This window comes from Ambystoma mexicanum, chromosome 5q (assembly GCF_040938575.1).
Source record: "Ambystoma mexicanum isolate Mex_15411 chromosome 5q, UKY_AmexF1_1, whole genome shotgun sequence".
Classification (NCBI taxonomy): domain Eukaryota; kingdom Metazoa; phylum Chordata; class Amphibia; order Caudata; family Ambystomatidae; genus Ambystoma; species Ambystoma mexicanum.
Window position 1 is genome coordinate 1,347,006,029 of NC_090933.1, and position 23,788 is coordinate 1,347,029,816.

The following is a 23,788-nucleotide window of genomic DNA, read 5'->3' on the forward strand; positions in this document are numbered from 1 at the left end:
AGTTGGAAATAACATTAATTATAACAAAGCTGAAAGAAAGTCACCCCACTACATAGAACACAATCACCTCTGTTCCAGAAAGCAGTTTACAACAATGAAAAGCCAGAAACGAGAAATAGATTTAACATACAAATGGAGCTACTACCAACAGTTTATTTGTAATCTAACACAGTGACATATTGGCTGAAGAGTAATATTCTTTTAATCAGTAACTTTATTGACTCAGTTGGATAAGGTTTACATTTGACATGCCAGCTTATCCAGGATTATTTTCATTTGGTAAACATTTGTGTCCTCTATTCCTTCTTAAAATTCAGAGGGAAGAGCTATAATATAACACTTTCATGTTAGCCAAAAAGGTGCCTTTAAATTTCAAAATGTGCATGAGCTTTATTGCCTTACAGCTCAGCGAACACTTCTATTCCATTTACCCTTTCTAGTCTATTGACAAAGGTCCTTTCTTTAAATGCATTTCCAAACCATTTCATGGATTACTTGACATATTCTCCATGCCCTTCACACCAAAACAATTTCTTACAAAGTAGCGCTTTAACAGTGGACATGCATCATCCCTTATGCAATGGTACCTCAATTTGCATCCTAGGGCAGGAAGCGATCTACTAATCGTCCATGCTCCAATAGAGATTGGCAATAGTGTAAGGTACTACATGGGATCCTTAGGAGAATTGGAGACTGAAGTGTTGAAGAATTTGCTGCAAAGGTGTAAACGTTGCAGCGTTCAGCCAGCAGGGTGTCCCAGATGTGGCATGCATGTGTTGGAAACCGACTTCCCATTGATGAGTATTGCCTTTTCACAGATGTTGTGAAGTTGAAAGTAAAATTATGTCACTGGGATGAGCATATCCATGGAGCCGAGTGGGTAAATGCAGGAAGGCTGGCACCCATGTGCTACTTATTTTAATGAGAGTATTTGCCAATTCTTGTGGAATAAATGCAGTCAAAACACAGTTCTTCTGTAAGGATGGTATTAAGAGCTGCCTTCTTTAACAATAAAATGCATTGTTCATGCACAGGTTTATGGGTTGTAACAGCAGGTGGGCATTACAACATAACAGCATCCAGCAAAATGAAGGAAAGGGAAACCAGAAAAAATAGGTCTTCAGCAAGCACCCGAAGGTCACGTGCAATCTTAGGCAGAGAGCATTCCAGATATAGGGAGCTTTAATCTAATAGGTTACGCCACCCGGCTACCTTCTGAAACTTGAAATCCTCATCTGGAGGGCTAGCAGTAAAGGTACAGGGTGGTCATGGGTGAAAGTGTGGACTGAAGAGGGGGGGGGGCGGACGCAGGACCTGTGCAATAAAAGGCACAATCAGTTTGACAAAGCACCTTAAACCCAACCTCAGACATCGCAGGAAGCCTGTGCAGATTGCAACGAACCAGAGTGATATGGTCAAAATTCAGAATGCCTGGTTCGAACTTTGTGTGCCAGCTGAAGTTAGTCACATGTGACAGGGGGCACAGATAAAATGGCATTGCCATAGTCAATGCAAGAGGGAGGTTATTCTGCAACAACTTAATGTGGAAATAAAGATTTGCCAACCACGGCTCAGAGACAAATGAAAGCTCACGGTCACTTTTGGCACCCAGGTATAAGGCATGAGCTCTAAGCTCAGAGGAAGGCCAAGGAACCACACCAATTGCCTGGTGCAACCCCAACATCCAATATAAAGTTTTGCCCACTGCAGCCATGAAAACAATTTATGAGTTCATGGTTATCAGACGGCTCTGAAAATAAAGTGATGCTTTTGCTAAGTTCCCAAAAAAGTGCAAGAGGATCTGAATGTTGTGATTGCAGAATCTGAATCTGTAGGTGATTGTTAGACCAGGGGCAGAACATAAAATGTTAGATAAAGGGGATAAGGTGGAACGCTGGAGCATGCCACATCCTGTTAACCAAGGGCCGATATCAAATGAGGCATCATAACTGCATATGTTCCAGCCTGGGAGGATTGTACAAAGAAGCAGACCGAGTCCCTGATGCAGGTGTCTCTTAGACTAAGTAGGATCCAATGGTCAAGGTTGTTGAAGGCAACTGAGAGATCCAGGAGAATACTAAAGGTCTCCCACATTCACTTGACCCAATGTGGTTTCTCATCTGTATATGTTCTCTGGCACCATCAACACAAATGATTATTCATTTACTGATAGGCAGCCTCTTGGCAATTAATTCATAGGGCAGTTTCACCCACTGATTCGAGCGCTCAGTCTAAGCTTTTTCAAAGTGATGGCGCCCATTCATTTGCCTAAGGTTCTCAGGTAAAGTAGTCCTTAGGAGGTGAGCCTCAACAAAGAAGGTACATTCTCCTTTTACAATGTTCCAGAAGGGATGAATTCCAAACAGCAGCGCTTTAACCAATCATAATATGTCACCATCTGTGTGCCAAAGGAAATTGGGAACAATTGTGTAGGCAGGTCCTTCACAGTTTTAGTCAATATCCAGGACACAGTCCATTGAAGAAGCACCTCCTCCATTCTGAAGACTCAATTGCAGAGGAAATGTCCCCTCCTGCATGTTCTCTCATGGAAGATAATATCTGTGGATGTTTTGCCTGCCACCTAATAAGAGGACTTCCTAGAATGAATCCTTTTTCACATGCAATGCACTCCTAAGGTTTTACACCTGTGTGTGTTCTCTGCTGGCAAATAAGATTTCTCCTAAAAGAGAAGTTCTTCCTACACTCATTACACTTATCAGGGATTCCTCTGTATGTGAGGACTGATGGCAAATAAGACCTCCCTCACTAGTAAAGCATTTTTCCACATTCTGTGCACATGTGTGGGTTCTCACTGGTATGTGTTCTCTGGTGGATAGTAAGACATCTTTTCTGTGTAAACCTTCTCCACAATCAGAGCACTTAAGGTTTCTCACATGAATGTGTTCTCTGGTGGTCAATAAGAGCTCCCTTCTGAGCAAACCCTTTCCCACATTCAATGCACTCATGAGGTTTCTCACCTGTATGTGTTCTCTGGTGGCGAATAAGATCCCCCTTCCTAACAAAACCTTTCCCACATTCAGTGCACACATGAGGTTTCTCACCTGTATGTGTTCTCTGGTGGCGAATAAGTGGTCCCTTCCAAGCAAACCCTTTCCCACATTCAGTGCACACATGAGGTTTCTCACCTGTATGTGTTTGCTGGTGGTAAATAAGACCTCCCTTCTGAACAAACCCTTTCCCACATTCAGTGCACACATGAGGTTTCTCACCTGTATGTGTTTGCTGGTGGTAAATCAGACCTCCCTTCCGAGCAAACCCTTTCCCACATTCTGTGCACTCATAAGGTTTCTCACCTGTATGTGTTTGCTGGTGGTAAATAAGACCTCCCTTCTGAACAAACCCTTTCCCACATTCAGTGCACACATGAGGTTTCTCACCTGTATGTGTTTGCTGGTGGTAAATAAGACCTCCCTTCTGAACAAACCCTTTCCCACATTCACTGCACTCATGAGGTTTCTCACCTGTATGTATTCTCTGGTGGTCAATAGGAGCTCCCTTCCAAGCAAACCCTTTCCCACATTCACTGCACTCATGAGGTTTCTCACCTGTATGTGTTCTCTGGTGGCTAATAAGCGCTCCCTTCACAGCAAACCCTTTCCCACATTCAATGCACTCATGAGGTTTCTCACCTGTATGTGTTCTCTGGTGTTGAATCAGACCTCCCTTCCGAGCAAACCCTTTCCCACATTCTGTGCACTCATAAGGTTTCTCACCTGTATGTATTCTCTGGTGGTTAATAAGAGCTCCCTTCTGAGCAAACCCTTTCCCACATTCAGTGCACTCATGAGGTTTCACACCTGTATGTGTTCTCTGGTGGCGAATAAGATCCCCCTTCCTAACAAACCCTTTCCCACATTCTGTGCACTCATAAGGTTTCTCACATGAATGTGTTCTCTGGTGTTGAATCAGACCTCCCTTCCGAGCAAACCCTTTCCCACATTCTGTGCACTCATAAGGTTTCTCACCTGTATGTATTCTCTGGTGGTTAATAAGACCTCCCTTCCGAGCAAACCCTTTCCCACATTCTGTGCACTCATGAGGTTTCACACCTGTATGTGTTCTCTGATGGCAAATAAGTTCCCCCTTACAAACAAAACCTTTCCCACATTCGGCGCACGCATGGGGTTTCTCACCTGTATGTGTTCTCTGGTGGTGATTAAGATCACCCTTTTGAATGAACCCTTTCCCACATTCAGTGCACTCATGAGGTTTCACACCTGTATGTCTTCTCTGATGGCGAATAAGATCCCCCTTCCGAACAAAACCTTTCCCACATTCAGTGCACACATGAGGTGTCTCACCTGTATGTGTTCTCTGGTGGCTAGTAAGCGCTCTCTTCTCAGCAAACCCTTTCCCACATTCACAGCACTCATAAGGTTTCTCACCTGTATGTATTTTCTGGTGGTAAATAAGACCTCCCTTCCGAGCAAACCCTTTCCCACATTCACTGCACTCATAAGGTTTCTCACCTGTATGTATTTTCTGGTGGTAAATAAGACCTCCCTTCCGAGCAAACCCTTTCCCACATTCACCGCACTCATGGGGTTTCACACCTGTATGTGTTCTCTGGTGGTTAATAAGAGCTCCCTTCTGAGCAAACCCTTTCCCACATTCGGCACACGCATGGGGTTTCTCACCTGTATGTGTTCTCTGGTGGTTAATAAGACCTCCCTTATGAGCAAACCCTTTCCCACATTCTATGCACACATGGGGTTTCTCAATTGTAATTATTTGCTTGTGGCAGATGAGTGTATCATGCAAATAAGCGTTATTCCCAAATGCAGCATGCGGATGAGGTGTTTCACCTATGTCCTCATGTGGGCAATAAGTAAGTTCTTGAAATGGCACCATTTCCCTCATCCTGTGCACGTTTAAGGTTCTCCCGAGTTTATGCTGTCAGTGCTAAATTAAAGGACCCTTTCCACTGAATCTTGTCCTAAATTCCGGGTAAAGATGAGGTTTCTCATGTGTGGGTCATTTCTGGTGACAAACAAGCATATTCCTCTGACTGAAGGAATTGAAACATTCAGTGCATGGATATGGTTTGTCCATTTGCATTTACAGGCTTTTCGCAAAATGCTCTTGACAAACTACCCATACAATCAGAATGGAAATGAAATAGCACTCACATGGGTTCTATCATGAATAACAACAACAATGCGTTTCTTACTACACTTCAAACACTGTGGTTTTGATGTTAGATCCCAGGACTGACAGAAAGCACTAGATGTCATCACGAAGAGGTTGCATGGACGGAAGCCACCATGCATCTATCACGCGCCTCAATCTCAGTTCAATTGTGAAAAGGAAAGTGGACCCCAGACCTGCATACTTCCAAGATGTTTGGGAATTGCATATTCTACGAATGAAGCTTTGCACTGCGTTAGTCCAGAGAATGGATAAATCACTGTTGCATTTCTGGGGCATCCGTCACCTATTGAAATAAAAGGAGATGCCCAGTATTAGTTTTAACAGGTTCACTATCGCAGGCTTCACAATAAAGAGGACGACTGGTTCTCAGTATTACTTATGTGCATAGGTTAATCATTCACATGGATGTCATCTATTGGGAACAGGCGACCCGGTGGCAGAGTAGTAGTGCCCTAATGTTAACATGTAATTTGACAGAGTGACATGCAGCAGGAATAGAACGATGCATTTATATTTAGAACCGTTATCATCCAACTCCAAGAGCATAAGGAGGAAAGTAAAACACGCTGGGTGAACAAACAAAATAAATGGATATTGTAACCATCAGGGTTGTTGTGCATACACGTTATACAATTATACTTCCTCACAAATGACTAAACTAGTAAATGATGTCTCCCCATTCCATTCAGACACGTGTTTGTCTATTATGTAATCACTGAGAAGTTCAATACATTTGGGCAAATGTATATTGCCACAAATATATAACCAACAACACTATTGTGGGAAGAAGACTGAGTTGAAAGAAAAAGCACCAGTCACTTACCAGAGTGAGAATGGCAGAGACCATGCAGACACTACAATCTAACATTAACTTTAAACTCAGCTAAACACCAAACACATCCCCACACGATTGACAGAACAAACAAGCTTGTGTCAGAGACTGATAGAATGACATGTTTGGCAATTATTTATTGAGTGCAGATCTAGCTTCAGGAAGCAACAGAGCACTTTACAATCATAGGGGGAAAACACAATAAGGGAATCAGAGGAAAAAAAGAAGCAGGAAGCTAATGGGAGGGTGGGCAATTGACAGCAAGTCGGAAGCAGATTGCAGAGTCTCTGGTAGGGTGGGCAGTACAGGATGTGCGGACATAAGTATTAAGGAGGAGACATTCCTTGAAGAGGAAGGTCCTGAGCTTTTTTCAAACTGTAGAAGTGATGGGGCAAGGATGATGTTCACGGGAGGAGGTTCCAGAGTCTTGGGGCCTAGACAGAGAAGGCCTGTCTTCTGATTCTTTCCTTCCTGCACTGTCATAATTCAATTCTGCACTGTGATGCTGGAAATCAATTGGAGGGACATGGCTTTGTTGTCCTTGTTCTGTAGTCCTTTTTCATGGTTTTTTCTGCCCAGGAGTCCATGTGGGACTCCTGGCAGTGCAGCTCGTCCTCTTTTTGGTTTGGTGTACAGACCATTGGCACCCATGGGTGGGGGTACAACCCAGTAGCCCTAGTGTATGTTTTTGGGCACCTGTGTGTGCCCCACAGAGCAGGGTATGGGCTGGTGGCAGCTCCACGCTGAATTTGACAGGTGCTTCGAGTATCCTCCATTTTGGGATGCCCAGGCCCGGCCATTGGCATTAGTTGATTCCTAATAGAAGACAAGATGGCCCTTGTGGCCTCTTGCTTTCTATTGCCTGTTACGTTGTTTTTCTCAAAGTCCTGGGAAGCCCTGACTCTGTCCCTTCCCCCTGATTGGCTGTTAGGTGGAAGTTCCATATATGGTATTGTGGAGAACTCCAGGCCAGACTGGCTGGAGCCTTCACAGTGACTGTATGTTGTGGATACACCCTGTGGGTGGGACCTGGGTGAATGGAGTGCGTGACCAATATGCACTTCATTTTATGGGTGTCTGATTTCTGGTATGTAATTCAATGACAGAGAGCCCTGCCCAAAACTGGTATGAATGCAGCGTGGAGTGCTGAATGGCTTGGTACTTGTCCCAATACGCATTACTTGTTGTGAGTGTCTGGAGGGAGGAGAATGGCCTGAATGCACTTTGAGCCTGATTGGCGGCCTGGCTACCTGAATCCCCTTCTGAGTGATTGGTTGCCTGAGTGTGACCCATCAGGGTGAATGATATACAGAACAGTATACCTGGGGGCCTCTCACAGCTAGAAATCGTTCAGAAACTGAAGTTGATACTTGATGCCTAACCTTGAAGCCCACTGGAAGAAGAATTGCTGCTGCTGTCCTTCGCTAATCTGAAAGCTGCTGTCCCTTCAAAGAACTGATCCAAGAGAAGACCTGGCTAGGAGACCTCTTCCCGAGGTACAAGGGACCATTGCGCACCAGCTGCTCTTTGCCAAAGCTCCCTGGACGTCAGACCCTCGAAAGGCTGCCGACCGGAGACTGGAACCACTGCAGAATCACAAAGCGAAGCACCCCAACATTGAAGTCCATCACAGTCGCCGACCGGAGCCGCAGTGATCCTTTGCCCAAGACATTTGATCCAAAGATTCCCTTGCTCATCACCGTCGACCGCTTTTGTCCTGCTGGAGAAAGTCAAGGCCGCTGCCGACTGAGGAGGATCCACAGGTGGGTTTCCCACCACCCGAAGACGCTGACTACCCGACGCCCTTGCTGGGCCAAAGATCTTCATTACCTCTCTGCGGCAATGAACACTCATCGTCGAGGTGCACCGCACGCCTCAGCTTGCAGGACGTTTTCGACCGAATGTCAATGAGCACTGCAAGAACAGAAGCTGCTGCCGCAACAAAAGTGTTTACCCTTTTCTTCACCGACTCTCGACGACCCATGGCTCCTGCCTTAAAGGGAGTGCACTCAAGAAGGGCCCGTTGATGACTCACCGAAGAGCTCTACGAAACCAGGTACTTGGTATAGAACCTTTAGATGGAATCGAGACTATATTAAGCATAATTGGACTGAGCTTGTCAATACGCTTAATTTACAAATTGCCCAGGTGGGGGGATCCTCGTACGGAACTGTCTCTAGGTAGACGGGGGACTTTTGTGCCATTGCTTGATTTAACTTGCCTTCTTTCTGTGTCTATCGTTGATTCATTTTATAATCCGATTCGTATGCTGTTAGGGGCTGTTAGCCATGGATGCATTTTAAAGGAATCGATAGAAAGAGTGGTACCACATAGACCTGTATATATTTGCCATTATTGTATTGCCACAGTACAAAGTGCATTATTGTGCTTGTGTATATAAGGTGAACCTTATTTATATAAAGACTGACTTTTAACTAACAGTGTGTGGACATTCCTTGGGGGGTGGGGGGGCTTGGGGACTCACTGTACTTAATAACCAGCCTGCATCACCTCCTGAGAGCTAAGCCTTGATTGCTTGCCACGTTTTAACACTTAAAGAATCTTGTCTGGGGTGCTCTGTGCTTAGACTCTGCCATATAGAGAGCAGGAGTACAGATACCCCCCTCCAGTCTTTACATGCATATTTCCATAATTCTGGTGGATCATATGCCTCCAGAGATGCCGGGTTTCTCAGTGAGGCAACAGGATTTAAAAATGAAAAGGCGTTGCAGTGGGAGCCAGTGAGGCAATGAGACAAAGTTTATGGGAGAATCCCCAAACTTCCCACTATCGTCCTATTTGCTTTCATAAATGTTTGTGGCAATACCCTATTGCATTGGACTGAAGATAATTGACCAAAGGGATGTCACTTATTTCCCTGTTCAAAATACCACTGGGTAGTTTTCAGGAGTGGGCTGGCAGGTTCTGCTTTATTGTTAAGGAGTGGATGTAAATAGTACTATGACTTGCCAGTTTCCTGTAACCTGATCTAGACCTCTTCTTTTTATGGATTCTGATGATTTCACCCTCGGTTCAGCCTCAGCATGCCCCTGTACCCAGAAATCACTAGATTTTACCATCAGAACTGCTGTCATCACCCCTCTAGTAAACAGTGGGGATTTGGCCCGATCATTGTTAATAGTCAAGGACTAACTCTTGCCACCATTTACTGATGAATACACACATTATTCCCGCTGGTCTACTGTGGACATTCCACACCACTACTCAAGGGGAATTAGCTCAACATAATCCAACAGACCCAGGGCCTGAAAGGGCACCAACTCCTATGTCAACATCTTTTGCAAATCTACAGAGTTGTTTGTCACACAAAAGGCACTGATCCTGGAATATTATTTATCTATGTGTGAATAGTATGTATAGTCACCCCAGGAGCCACCAACCATCCACCTATCTGTCAGACAGACAGACCCAGGTTATTGAATGTATTTTGTGTCTAGTGGAGGCAGCCTTCAAAATAGTACAACCAAGAATCATTGGCATTCCAGTATGGGGCCCAAATACAATCAATTCGCCAGTATTGGCCATTCATCCTTGGTATTGTCCAATCTACCTTCTTTGAATCGGGATGAGACATCCCAAATTGATGCGTGTACCCTCTCTATCTCCTAATGATTCTTATAAAAGGTAGTTATTTGCTACCACCCTTCCAGTTAACTGGTGCTTTTTTAGAAAATGTCTAGCTCTTCCTGAGCACAGAAGCTGTTCATTACTCCAACCTGCTAATTCTTGGAGATTTCAATATCTGGTGCGACACCCTCTATAATCCAGACTGTGTTAAACTTAATGACCTCCTGCTACTTACAGCCTCAACTTCCCACAAATATGCCCATTGTTTGTACTTAGTAATGTTCAGAGGTAAAACTATCTCACATCAGGATAATACACCAGTCTGATGGTCCGACAATTACCTTGTAACTATTTCCGTTCAGACAGACCATGTAGGTCCTCATAAAGCGTCTCCAGCCACTGTCACTCGATCACGTAGTAAAAAAAACCAATACAATCACAGGCTCACAATTATCTTCTGGACCAATTCCTTTTCCCCCTGATTTTAACTGTGCAGATTATCTTGCTGATAATAGACCCAAAGAACTTTTCACAGTGATAAAAAAACATAGGTACCTCTCCATGTATTTCCCTCAACCTCCATCCTTCGCCCAAATTGACTAATACATTCAATGAGTTTTTTTATGAAGACAGTTCTATCTGAATGAATATTGATTTTCATCTTGTTAATCCTCAAACCTCTATGTCAAACATTGACTCTGCCTTACCATTTGAATCATTGTCACCCAGTTTCACTTTCACCCCATTTACTTCAGAGGAAATTAGGACACCGATTTTAAAACAGAAAATCGACAAATCACAATTCTCACCCAATCCTGGCCTGTCTTGCTAAAGAGCATGCAATTTTATCGAGTGATTTTGTTAATGCCTCCTTGGCTCAAGAGTGTGTTCCATCTGACCTTAAAAGATCCCATTTAACCCCACTAAAAAAAAAAAAAACATAATTGGATCATAATCTGCTTTCCATCTACTGACCCATCGCTGGCCCTCTAAGCTACTCGAGAAGATAGTCACAGTACAACTCTGAAACCTTCTTGAAGATCATGGAATTCTTGACAGAAATCAGTCTGGATTGGCCTCATCATGGCACTGAAACTGCTCTTGAGGATGTCTGGGATGAGTTCTTGAGGGCTGCCGACAACGGGGATCTTAGCATGCTGGTCATGCTTGACTTATCGGCAGCATTTGACAAACTGAGCAAGGTGGCTATGGTATCTGAGGAATCACTCAAGTGGTTCATCTCCTTTCTTTCAAATCCAACAAGTTAAACTGGGAACATATTACTCCGATTCATTGCTTGTTCTTTGTGGTGAACCGCAGGTTTCCTCTTTCTTCCCGGTATTATTCATCATTTACGTTCGGCCACTATTACACATTTTCTCACAAATCAATTTAAGCTAACAGTCTTACCCCAAAGACACTCAAGTTGATGTTAGGATCAAGAATCCTCCTGAAGCAATTAATCTAGTATTAACTTGCGCCCAAAAGATAAAAAGCTGGATGATGGAAAATAGACTAACTAAACTGCTCTAAGACTCATTATTGTTTTTGGTTAAAACATTTCAGCAGGTTTACTTTCATTCTTCTGTCCCTTACCCTGCCCTATTTGAGGTTCCAACCATCTTCTCTGCTAAAGTTAAAAACCTCGGCTGCATATGGCAACCAAACTTAAAAATTGTAGCCTACATGATTTAACAACAATCTATTTTCAACTTTAACTCCTGCAGCTAGTTCTGCCCCTTATTATTGAAAAATACAGCCCAGTTGTTGTTGGAACTCTGGTAAATTCTAAACTGGACCATTCTTACAGACATTTTGGTCAGCCAGATGCACCACCGTCAAAATGCGACCGCCAGACTTCCCATAAAGCCTTCCCAAATCTGCATGTATGCCTCCTTTTTGCAAGATCCTTACTTGGCGTCCAGTACAACAGAGGATCCCTTTTAACTGTCCAAGGCCGAGCTACCAGCTACCTTGTTTCTAACATTTCTCTACATTGTCCAACTCGCTCACTTCGATCCGCAGGTCAAAATCTCTTGCAGATCCATTCCTCTCACTTTCTACACTGCAGAGATAGATGTTTTTACATATGTGATCCTCGGGCCTAGTATCTACTGCCTGCTGATCTTCAGAAAATAAATTCTCCATCTCTATTTAGAAAGAAGCTGAAAACGGATCTCTGCCAATAACTCTCCCACTCTCTGACCACTCAGTCACGCCTGCTTGCCATGTAATTTGACACATGCGCCTAGATGCAGGTCCTGCCTGGTTCCCTTGTGGATTTCAAGTATGTGTGTGTTTGAGAGAGAAAGTGTGGGTGTGGGTGTTTGAGAGCGAAAGTGTGTGTGTGTGTGTGTTTGAGAGCGAAAGTGTGTGTGTGTGTTTGAGAGCGAAAGTGCGTGCGCGAGCAAAAGTGTGTGTGCGTGAAAGTGAACGTGTGTGTGTGCGTGCGTGAAATGTTTGTGTGAGAGGGAGTGTGTGTGTAACTTGTCTGCACCATCCAGGTAATACCTGCACTTATGGTCAGCTACAACTTCTATCAAGAGTACAGAACATTTCTGTACAACAAGATTGACAAACCAAACCTTTTCCCTTGTTTTCTCCTTCCCTGCCCACCCACCTCTCTCTCCGTATTGGGCCTCACTTAGGACCGCCACATAGGGTGGCCAGGTAGCCCCTCCAGCTAAGGGCCTGAGGCAAAGGGCAGCTCCTGCAGAAGCATGGTGTTTGCCAGTGTTCGCTAGTGGAGCCTACAGAGCAGTCATCAAGCACCAACTAATAAGGTAATCATTATCATTAATAAGTTAAGCAAGGTCTGGGCAGGGGGGAAAACTATTACTGCTCCCCATTAAACTGTCCTACCTCTCTCATAACCTAAAAGCTTGTAGTCTGCTGCACATAGCCCATGGCAGTGATAAATCGCATTTAGGCCAATTCTATTAGTCAGCCATATCTGGCATTTAGGACAACTGTATCAGCCATATCTGGGCTTCTCTCCCACTTTCCAGGTATCCCAAATCTAGGTATTACTGTTTTGCCAGGTATCCCAGGTCTGGGTGTTGCCGTTTTCACTGTTGTATCCTCAACTTACCCACTTGCTTTGTGTTCCTGATCTAAGTGTTACCGTATGCTGTTGTGTCCGCAATCTTGCCTTTTCTCCCACTTGCCCACATTTGAAAGTGCATTTTTCACTCTATAGACGAATCTCGAATCTGGGCGTTTTCGCATTTGCTGTTGCGTTTGAAATGTAGGCATTTTTCCCTCTATCCAGGAATCTAGACATCCTCCCCATATACAGCATCATGCTCCCAGTTCTGGGTGCTCCACCCTCTCTGCTGGGTCCAGTTCGAGACTCTCTAGAATCACAGCTGTGCTCCCAGTGAAATACCTGCAGAACTAAGTATCCGCATTGTAAGGGACTGCAACTTTAAGTGCGCCACTATCACCACAATACTCAAGATGTAAGGGCAGCTAGGGATAGCTAGCTGGAAGGAGAAAGGCATCCACAAACTGCTAGCGGTCTAACAAATCAAGGAATGTAGACTTCACAGACAGCCCAAAAGATAAAGAAAGCACTATCCACCTCTGCCTTAAAATCTCCATTCAACCCAATCTGCTAGCTATCAGACCGTAAACCCACCCGGCCTCGACAGAGCTCCCCATGTCCATAACCACAGAATGCTAAAACCACAGAGAAGCCGAAGCACAACTACAACCCCAACTAAACTCAGGAACTGTTACGGGTGGGCAAGAGCCACTGTGACCCAAACACAATAATGCAAACTCATTAAACTAGAAGACTTCAAAAGGACCACAACATGCCAGAACACAGAACGGGACGATGCGAGAGAAAACTAGGAGAAAGAATACATAAAATGGAACCACACCATACCACCACACCAACAAACAAACAAAGCAACGGAACACACACCCATACGCACGACAGAAAATAGAACAAACTCGAAAAGTAGGCAAAAACCTTTATACCCAACACAATACCTCATGACGAACCACCCACCAGAGCAATTTTACAACCAGCAACGATTCTAGACACTTGAGCAAGATCCCAGGGTCACACAGAAAACTAGCAGAAACTTCTGGATGTAACAAGAGGCAAAACACACTCACTCCATATATCTCCAAAACTGTAGGGCACCAACAACGAGATACAGAAGAGGAACCAGAAGAAGTTAGGAATCCAATACGAGACCTAGCTGATCTACTCAATGACAAAAAACACACCTCACATCCTGAGAGTAACGAGAAAACTCGCCGACCACCATAAGACAAAACCAAGAACAAAACAAAGTACTGTTAAAATAAATACACTGCAATCTAATCAAAGCAAGATCAATGTCCAAATATGCTACAGAGATCTTCGATGTACGACGGTGGAATAGACATCCCGTTCTTCACAGAAACCTGGTTCGATGACAACTACAAAGTCACACTACACAGCTATCTACCTGACAACTTCAAATGCACACAGGCAAACAGAAAAGGAAAAAGAGGACTTTGAATAGCCTACAAAGAACACCTGAAAATAAAAACAGATGAGCCGTTGAACATCAGAAACTGTGATTCTCTCGTCCGCCCCCCCCCCCCCCCCGACAGAGTTACCAGAGTTCCTCAGAGAGGCCATTATTATCCCACCTCAAGCCCAATAAGTCTAGCACAGATTGCGGATCATATAGACTGCTATCCAGTTAAACCACAATATCAAGATCCTTACGGCTGTGCTGGCAAACAGACTGAGACAAGTCATAGGCAAACTCATACATCCAGACCAGACCGGATACATACCACATAGATGCATATCCGATAATTTTAGGAGGCTCCACCGCATCATAGAACAAACAGAAGGGGATACGCAAGAAGTGGCCATTGACTCACTATACGCAGTGAAGGCATTTGACTCAGTCAGACGGCCATGGCTGATGGCGGCCTTGAAGGAATACTGAATAGCACCCGTGTACCTGAAATGGGTAGAATTGTTGTATTGCTCCCCGCTGGCCAGAGTCAAGACAGGGGCGATTATTTCGGACAAATGGAAGCTTGGCAAGGGCACCAGACAGGGATGCCCTTGGTCCCTAATGCTGTACATCTTCGCATTAGAACCCCTGGCGATATACCTCAGACAACAATACTAAACAGTGGGAATTCATACTAAGGGGGGGTCCACACCTTATTTCACTGTATGCTGATGACATACTGCTACACCTAAGATACCCAGAGAAAATCCCGCAATATGTCTTGGAAGTGATGGAGCGATTTGCTTCACTCTCCGGGATAGCAGTAAACGCCATGAAGTCAGGATTGCAGATACCCTGGAAGACTAGTACCTTCAGGTACTTGGGTGTGGATATTTATCATAGGTGGAAGATGAACATACACACAACACAGAGAGGGCAGTGGCTAATTTGGGTAAGAGCATGAGATTCTGGGCAAAGCTCCCCCAGGCAATGTTAGGGAGGGTGGCGCTGTTGAAGATGGTAGCACTACCCAGGCTGCTATACTTCTTTGTGAACATCCCCTATATGATACCTAAGCGACTCTTTGGGAAAATACAGAGCTTATGCAGAGGTTTCATATGGCATAATACTAGGAACAGGATAGCATTATGGAAACTGCAGACACATACGATAGAGGGGTTATAAAATTGCCGAACTTCGAGATCTACCACCTGGCTAGCCAATTACAGTATGTGGCTAAATGGCTGACGGACGATCCCACAGCTGAGTCTAGACTGCTACGGTCTGAATGTGCCCTGTTTTTCCTGAAAGAGGTGATATGGGTGCCAAAGTCAGAACCAAGTGGGCGATTAAGGTTGCTGGAACTGGGATGGGGGTATGGCGCAAGGCTTGTCGGGCCATGGAAAACCCGACTCCATGTTCCCCGCAGATGCCGCTAGTGGCACTATTGGGGGTGGATGAACAACTATGAAAGACGATTTCGCAAACACTGGGAACCGGTGGGCATCGTAATACTGGGAGACCTGTGGCAAGAGGGGGAAGGTCATAGAACTTGATGTGCTGATAGACGAAACCGAACTACAACCGGGTGGTACGGCGGGTGAGAGAACTATGGCCAGGAACAGCGCTTGAAGAGAAACCCGATGAAGCCATAGAAACAATCTATGACATCTCAGAGGAGGGGCACAAAGTCTCCCGAATTTATGAAGTTTTGATTTCCAGGGTGGGCAAGGAGGTAACAGTTGAGACGGGACTGGGAGGAAGAAGTGGGAGCACCCATGCATGATGGACTATGGGAAAAGGCCCAGGGATATCACAAAAAAAAAGTGTCCAGGAATGCAAGGTTGCAGCAGATCCAATTATACGTAACAGGGCGTATATGACCCCCCCCCCCCCCCCCAGAGGATCACCAGATTCAAGAGTTCAGTAACACAAACATGCCCTAAATGTGGGGAGGAGAATGCCAGGATGGTGCACATGTTCTGGAGATCGCCCACCGATTGACTGAGAAAGGACTGAAGTTGGATGTGGAATTAGTGTGGGCATGTATGGTGGGGGGCTTCTCAAGACCTCGCAACCTGAGACACGCCAGTAAACATAAGGACCTGGTTTACATACTAGCCAAGAGTAGAATAGCAATGGGCTGGAAAGCGAGCCAAAGGCCCAAAAGAGAGGTGTGGTGGCATGATCTCCAGAAATGGGCAGAGGCGGAAACAGCAGTATGGTATGAAGCAACTAGTAAGGGGGGGGGGGGGGAGAAACTGAAACTCTGATGGCCTGGAGACACCTAGTGGCCTCACTGTATGGGTCTACCCAAGGCTGGCCAAATGAACAAGACTCCTCTGGGGAGGCAGAGGAATAGGAACCGCTAAAAGACACTAAAGTGGAGGGCGTGGGAGAGCAAAGCGCGAGTTAAGGGGGGAGGGTAAAGGGAAAGCATTAGCTAACTTATGGTAGGATGTTTGATGCTTGATAATTAAGACATGCACTGTTGGAGTGTTTTTTTTCTGTTATCATTGAAAATAATAAAAACTGTTTAAAAAAAAAATACGATCAGCTGATAATCCTCTGGGATTTCAACATATGGTTAGAAGAAAACACAAACTCGCAACAATACTAATCAAGCATCTCGAGACAATGAATCTATGCCAGATGGAAGCGACACACACACACACACAGCAGGACACACTCTTGATAAAATCTTTAACAAATAATCTGATCTCAACTGCGCCACAAAAACAAATACTATGCAGGGACCACCTCATCATACCGTTCATGATGAAACTACCAGCTAAAGCCCCCAAACAGCCCCAAAAGCTACCTGCCATCTGGAAAAAAAACTGGTATACCACCAAAAGCAGCAACTTGAAGGCAAGTCACTTTTTACGCACATTCCAGAATAAAGTCAACACGCTAGGGACAAATAGGCCAGGAGATAGCATTGCAAGCATAATAAGGTTTAATTGTACAGAATACAAATATCAGCAAAGGACTCTGCTGCTCAAGAGCACTCAGACTTGCCCGGCTACAAACAAGGGCTTAAAAGCCCAGAAAACGTCATTACATACATTACTAATTGGTGCCACTGATTGGCGGCACCCTACACAGGGGCCTGTTCCATTGGGGATGCCAGACTGTAATTGGTTGGTTCTTTCCCCATCAGTCAGGATCCACGTGGGTCAGCTGGGCTCAACCTCGCGGTGAAGGTCAGGGCACACATATACTACATGGTTTCCTTCTAAACTAAACTAAACATGCTAAGTCTGGTTATTATATCATTGTGGCGGGACCCTGGCCAGCACAGGAAATGGTGCCAGGTGGAAGGGAGGATAAAATACAGTCACGATGACCCACAAATTCATGGCTTCGTTGATACTGCAGTTCCTGCACTAAAGGTCTCCACCCGGGCATTTGATCTTTAATTTATCCCTCCCTGTACCTCGCGTTACAAGAGATGTGTTTTCATGCTTGACGATATATAGCCGCACATGCTTAGATATTCTGTGAACCCTTGATTTGTGTTGGAACAGGGGGGTGATATGCTTATCGGGGAAGGCAAATGTGTGGTGGATGGGTCAGTGGTGTGGGGCTGGCTCTGGACTGGCTGGGTGGGGTTTGGGGACCTACTAGAGGTTTAGTGGATATGAATTGTTAGTGGAGATGAGTTGGCGCAGTGCAGTGCCTACGTTCTCAGGATCTGGTCTTCTCACTCTGTCAAGTCCAGTTTCCTATTGCACAGACATGCCTCTGCCTCTCTTTCAGCAGTCCCCACCTTCTCGTTCAGACTCTGGTCCTCCCTTCTATCCAGATCCGAGACTCCACCTCCTGTCAACCGCACCTGCTGATAAGCCTTTTACAAAGTTCTGTCACTGTTTGTTTTGCCTATTCATTAGGGTTTCTCATAGCCAAACTCATCGTCTTGCAGGGGATACATCCCAACCATGACAAAGCCTTTCTGCCTGTGGTCTGCAGTTCCTAACTAGCGCAGGTTAGCTCACGTATTTCTTTGATATCATTTTGTCTGAAATAAATACTCCTCTGATGCCTGTATGGCTTTATCTGCAGGTATTGAACGCCTGCTGAGTTATCATTGGTGTGTCCTTGTGCAGTTCCAACTCATCGGAGGCCTACAACTGGTGTTCCTCTTCTTGTTATCGCATTCTTTGGGCGTTTTTTCCTACTGCTCAAGGAAACATTATCTTGAAGAATTCTACGGCTAAACCACATGGTCAAGAGCCGCTGGATTCTGACACTCCACGTCGAGAGCGATTGGTAGAAGAGATTTCAGGGGCATTCCAATGGCGTGCCCTGTGTAAGGATTGACTTGTATATGTCTGGTAGGCAGGGGTTGATTGGGGAGCCTGCTTTGTTGAAGTTTCACCAGATTGACAAATCTCTCTCCTAATATTTGGGTGAAGCTTTGCAGCTTGTTCTGTGGTTCCAGGGTAGGTAGGTGTTGGTGCACAGTCTGGCAATTGATCTACTTTGTATGATCTGGTGTATGTCAGTGATTTTATTTTTAAAGTAGTCTACGAGATCATCACATAGTTTTTGTGAAGGTACCCTTGTGTTGTTGCATCCAAGTGGATTTCTCATCTCATTTACAATGTTGAATAGTTCTTTCTGGATGTTGGTGCTTGTGTGACTCAATTGTCATAGTATTTCATTTTGGCTTGAGAGTTTCCTTTTTGTATGCTCAGATTTGTTTTTGATAGTTGCCTGGTCGTAGTTTTCCTCCATTCTAGTTCAAGTTTCCGCTTTTATTTTCATTGTATTGAGATGGGGTGTAAAGCAGCTTGCCACTGTTTTCTTTTGTGATGGGATGAAGATTTTTTCGGGGAGATTATACCTATTGTTTCGGCGATCCATTTCTGGATTAGGTCTGGTTTTTCGTCTAGGTCAGTTCCGTCCGGGGTTGCAGTAGATGGTTGTCTGGATGCCAGTTCTTTTAAGTTTGCTGGGATGGAAATGAGCCTATCCCACCCATCCAAGTGTGTTCAGGTGAACATATGAAGTGATGTAGTGTAGAAGGGGGTAGTAATCCGCACTATTAAGCACCATGAAGAGGTACTGTACTGCCTAGAGTGGATGGGTGGCACTAAAACAAAATAGCACACAACATTTTTGTATTAGGCCCAAAAAACAGTAGGAGCTTGCATAACCCAGCTCACTAATCCCAATCTCATTACACAGAATGGATCCGCACAGCCCCGTTCTCACGGAAGTTCACTTCCCCCTCGCCCCTCCAGTGTTGCGAATGGAATGCGCTTTGCAAGAGCGTGAGACAACACCAGGCTCTGCACTGCGCCAATGCATCTACACTAAACTGCCAGTAGGGACGTAAGCAGGGTCGAATGGGTGCAGGCAACTTGGTATGTCAGGGAGAGGCAAAAGCAGTCCGAAGATCGTTAGCCGAGGTTGGCAACTTGCGGGCAAGAACAAAAACAGACGAGGGAATTCCTAAGCAATCCAGAACAAACGTAGCTGAGGTCAGAATACAGGGAAGCGAGGTAGGATACAAGGTAGCAAAACAGCTCAAGCAGAATCGCCACCCCCAAATCTGAAACGGCTTAAGAGCCCAATTGGTCACGTGACAGTTACGCGTCACGTGACCACATGTTCGAAGAGACTGCCACAGTTTCCATGGTAACTGGCAGCGTTCCAATAATCAGGTTCGTCCCGGGAGGTAAACCTGATGCAAAATGGGTAGGAGCGGTGCCAGGAGAGGCTCGAGGTGGTACGCCGAGTCATGGCATTACCAGGCTGACATTTCCTAATTCTTGTGGCAGTCTGACATGGACGCTTAGCAGTACTAGAGTTCTGTTTCCTTACAGGAGAGTACAGCAGGCTTTCAAATCTGTGTATATGAAACCACTAAAAGATACAACGGGCGATGTGGACAACCTCTCTACAGACCAATATCAAACATTCCCTATCCGGACAAACTACTATGACCAGACACTGGAACACGTAAAGAAACCACCAACTATTGGACAAGGCAGAAGTCGGCTTCAGACCCATGAGAGGGACAGAGACGACACTTCTCTCTATCTAGGATGACCTAAAGACCAACGCAGATTCCAACACAAACTCAGCACTGATGCTACTCGACCTCTCCACAGCATTGGACACAGTAAGCCACAACATCCTCATCAAGAGACTGGAAGAAATAGGGATCATCGACAGTGCTGCTCTGGATTAAATCTTTCCTATCTGAAAGAACAGAAACAGTATGGATAAAACAATTCAAATCCCTGCCGCAGGGCACCAACTGTGGAGTTCTCCACAAGGATCCTCCCTATTGCTACTCCTCTTCAACATCTACACAGCTCCACTAATAAACCTCATCAAAAGACACAGCTTCACCTGCTACAACCATGCAAAGGACACCCAAATCATCTACAAAATCGAAAATGTACAAGAGGAGAATACAACGCTAATAGACTGTCTCAAAGAACTCTACGAATGGATGAACACAAACAGCCTCAAAGTCAACCTGGGAAAGATGGAAATCATGAATATATCCAAAAACCAATGAAGCCAACAATACACCCAATGGCCCACAGAACTAGAACAGTGCCCACACCATCCACAATTGTCAAAACCTTGGAATCCTAATGAACAATGAGCCAACCTAGAAACACAAACCCGATAATCAAGAAACGCTTCTTTTACCTGCACACAATCAAAAAGATTCCACCATTCCTCTCCTTCACGCACAAAACACTGGCCTTCATCTCCCTCATCATATCCAGGATAGACTACGCCAGTCTATACCTCAGAATGACAGACTATCTACTGAAGAAACTGCAACATTCGCATAATGCAGCGGCCAGACTTCCCCTCAAACTCTCACGAAGGGACCACATCACTTCAGCACTAAAGATGCTACATTGGCTGCCAGTCAAAAATGAATTACATTCAAAACAATGTGCATAATACACAGAGCAATCCACGGCCAAGCGGCAGAATTCTTACAAAAGAAAATCGCCATTTACCAGCCGACCAGACCTCTCCTATCCAGCGACAATATCCATATGGAACCTAAACCATACACGAGGAAAAAACGTGGTGGATCAGCATTCTCTTGCAGAGCCACTAAAATATGCAAGTCCCTCCCGAGAGAAATACAAACCATCTAAAATTCAACAAACTCCTCAAAACCTGCCTCCTCAGTTCACAACTGGACACAAAAATACACAAAAAAAAAAAACAATGAGCAACAACCTCACCACAAGGAATTTATTTATGTAATTTATAATACACCCAAGCCCTTGGGTGTCGCGGTGTAGTTACAGACATGTTTGCATTTCATTCAATGCATGAAACAATGGGAACAGTATAAATATTTACAGTTTACAACCATGAGGTAGAACAAGAGTGCAATATACCAGTATGAACAAGATAGAATAATACACAATTTACACTATATATATTTGCAGAGAGAGTTCCTGGTGCAAGGGTGTGATAGATTCACAGAATGGAGAGTGGCGACCATGGCAGTGGTGGTTGGTAAGCTAATATTTATTAAATAACCATGTTTTTATGGATTTCTTGAAGAGGTGATGTGAAGGCTCCAGTCTAGATTGTAACAAAGTGTGTTCCAGAATTTGGGTGCCATCACTGGAAAACTGCTTCCCCCTGCTCTAGAACATTTGAAGCGTGGTGTGGACAGGAGTGTTTGCTGGACCTAAGTGTTTTTGAGGTCTTACATGGTGATACAGTATTGTTGAGGTAGCTGGGTGCTTTTTTTGCTAGGAATTTGTGGGTGACACAAAGTGTTTTTTAAATTATATATGATACGATACGGCATGTATAACGTGCCTATACACAAGTGTTTCAAGGCGTGACGAGGCAAGGGGGGGGGGGGAAAGAGGGAGGACAGACAGCGATCCTACTAGGCCAGGTGACATTGAGATCGCGCGAGGGGAGGGGGAAGGGAAACGGTGCAGGGTGACAGGGGAGGGGACAGTGCAGTACATAGGATAACAGTAAGATAAATAAAGACAATAAATAAAGTGCGGCCAGCTGGTGGCAAGTACACGGGTAAGTGCAGACATCAGGTGTCAAGTACTAGTAGGGGCTGAGGGGATACAGAAACAGTCCCTGAGCGCAAGGCTTGCCAGGGGGGCAGTGCAGGTGTGCAACTGGCGGGGAGGGGACCTGGGCCCGAGATCAGAGGATAGCCAGGTAACCAGTGCAGTTTCAGCCAGGAGGTCAGCAGGGGGGGAGGAGAAAAAGCAGAGGCAAAGAGGAAGGTCTTGAGGTGCTTCCGGAACTGATTCTGGCTTTTATAAGTAGTCAGTGGCCTTCTCTCCCGATGCTGGAGCTGTGGCCTGATGATTTTTTGAGTCCAAGGGCTGCACGCAGCGCTTTATTTTGAAACAGTTGCAGTTTAGTGAGCATTAGAGGTGCCTAACATGAGTATGTTGCAATAGTCTAGCTTTGGTAGGATGAGAGCTCTCGCTAGTGTGGTACAGTTCTTGGGCGTGAACATTTTTCTACTTAGCGCAATTATTTTGGCAGTTTAGGAGGTGGCTGAGGATAGGGCATTCACTTGTTTGACCACCGAGGTTGGCATCTAGTTCTACACCCAGCGTTTTGACCTGTTTTAGTACGAGATGGAGGAGCCATCAATATTGATGGCTGAATAGTCAGAGTGTAAGGATTTGATTTTGGCTGGGGAGCCCACAATGAGTATCTCTGTTTTCTCCTCGTTAAGGCAGAGACTGTTGATTGCCATCCAATTTTGAATTATGGCATAGATTTTATTGATCGTGATGGTGTCAAGGTCATAGTCGCCCGTAATGGGGATAAGAATCTGGGCGTCATCTGCAAAGTTTGTGTAGATTACACCCATGGCATCTAGGGCAGCGAATAGGAGCTTCGTGTAAGCGTTGTATAGCGTTGGTGAGAGGCACCTTGTGGTACATGGTATAGGCCCTGCTGCTTCCTTGCCAATAGCGACTTGGGAGGTTTGCTCCGCGAGGAAAGATTTAATCCAAGAAGTGGCTACTTGTGAGAATTGGAAGTCATGGGCTAGGGTGTCACATAGTTTGCCATGGCCGACTAGGTCGAATTCTGCGGACAGATAGCAGCAGGATACATACTTTTCCAGCATCTCTTATGGGATCCATCTGGATTTTAAGTCCAAGAGTGCCGTTTCGGTGCTGTGGTTGGGCCCAAATCCAGATTGCCTGGCTCCGAGAAGATTTTGTTCAAGGTGGGATTGGATTTGTGAATAGGCCATTTAGTTATAGGGTGATCATTTGTAGGGACTGTGGCATCGAATGATTTTGTTTTAAAGAGAGGGGTGACTCAAGCTTCCTCGATACCAGTGGGAACCGTATTGGTACTAAGAGGCGTTGACGAATTTGGTGGTAATCAGAGTTAGCGTGGGGGCACAAAGTTTAACTAGGTGTGCTGGGAAGCTATCTCCTTTACAATTTGATGGTTTAAGGAATGAACACACAAATGGCAAGACAGGTGACTAGGCCAGAACACAACATAGTGCAGGGAAGCAGAGAGACCTCCGAATTAGAGGGAGTCCCAGGTGCACCCGTTCTCATACGAGAAGATGCAAAACTTATCGCATTGGATCTGCCCCACATACATCTCATCCAAATGAGGTTCCGGGACAGAGGTGATGATGCAGAGAAAAATTCATGAAATGTATTCTAGAAGTTTCAAACTGGGGACAGATAAGGAAAAAAAGATGTTTGAG

At 45.0% G+C, this 23,788-nt stretch overlaps 2 protein-coding genes across 2 annotated transcripts in view; both read right to left on the reverse strand.

Annotated features, from left to right (window-relative positions):
* LOC138498125 (zinc finger protein 84-like) overlaps window positions 1-5,453 on the reverse strand; it is an 85,210-nt gene extending 79,757 nt beyond the window's left edge. The window contains exon 1 of the mRNA XM_069621988.1: window positions 5,346-5,453. The gene's annotated coding sequence lies outside the window, so the exon portion shown is untranslated. The remainder of the gene's footprint in view (window positions 1-5,345) is intronic.
* On the reverse strand, window positions 117-5,350 carry LOC138498124 (zinc finger protein 268-like). Its single transcript, XM_069621987.1, has one exon. It carries the CDS (start codon window positions 4,879-4,881, stop codon window positions 2,881-2,883), a length of 2,001 nt encoding a protein of 666 aa, XP_069478088.1. The 5' UTR covers window positions 4,882-5,350; the 3' UTR covers window positions 117-2,880.
* Window positions 5,454-23,788: the final 18,335 nt, after the last annotated feature.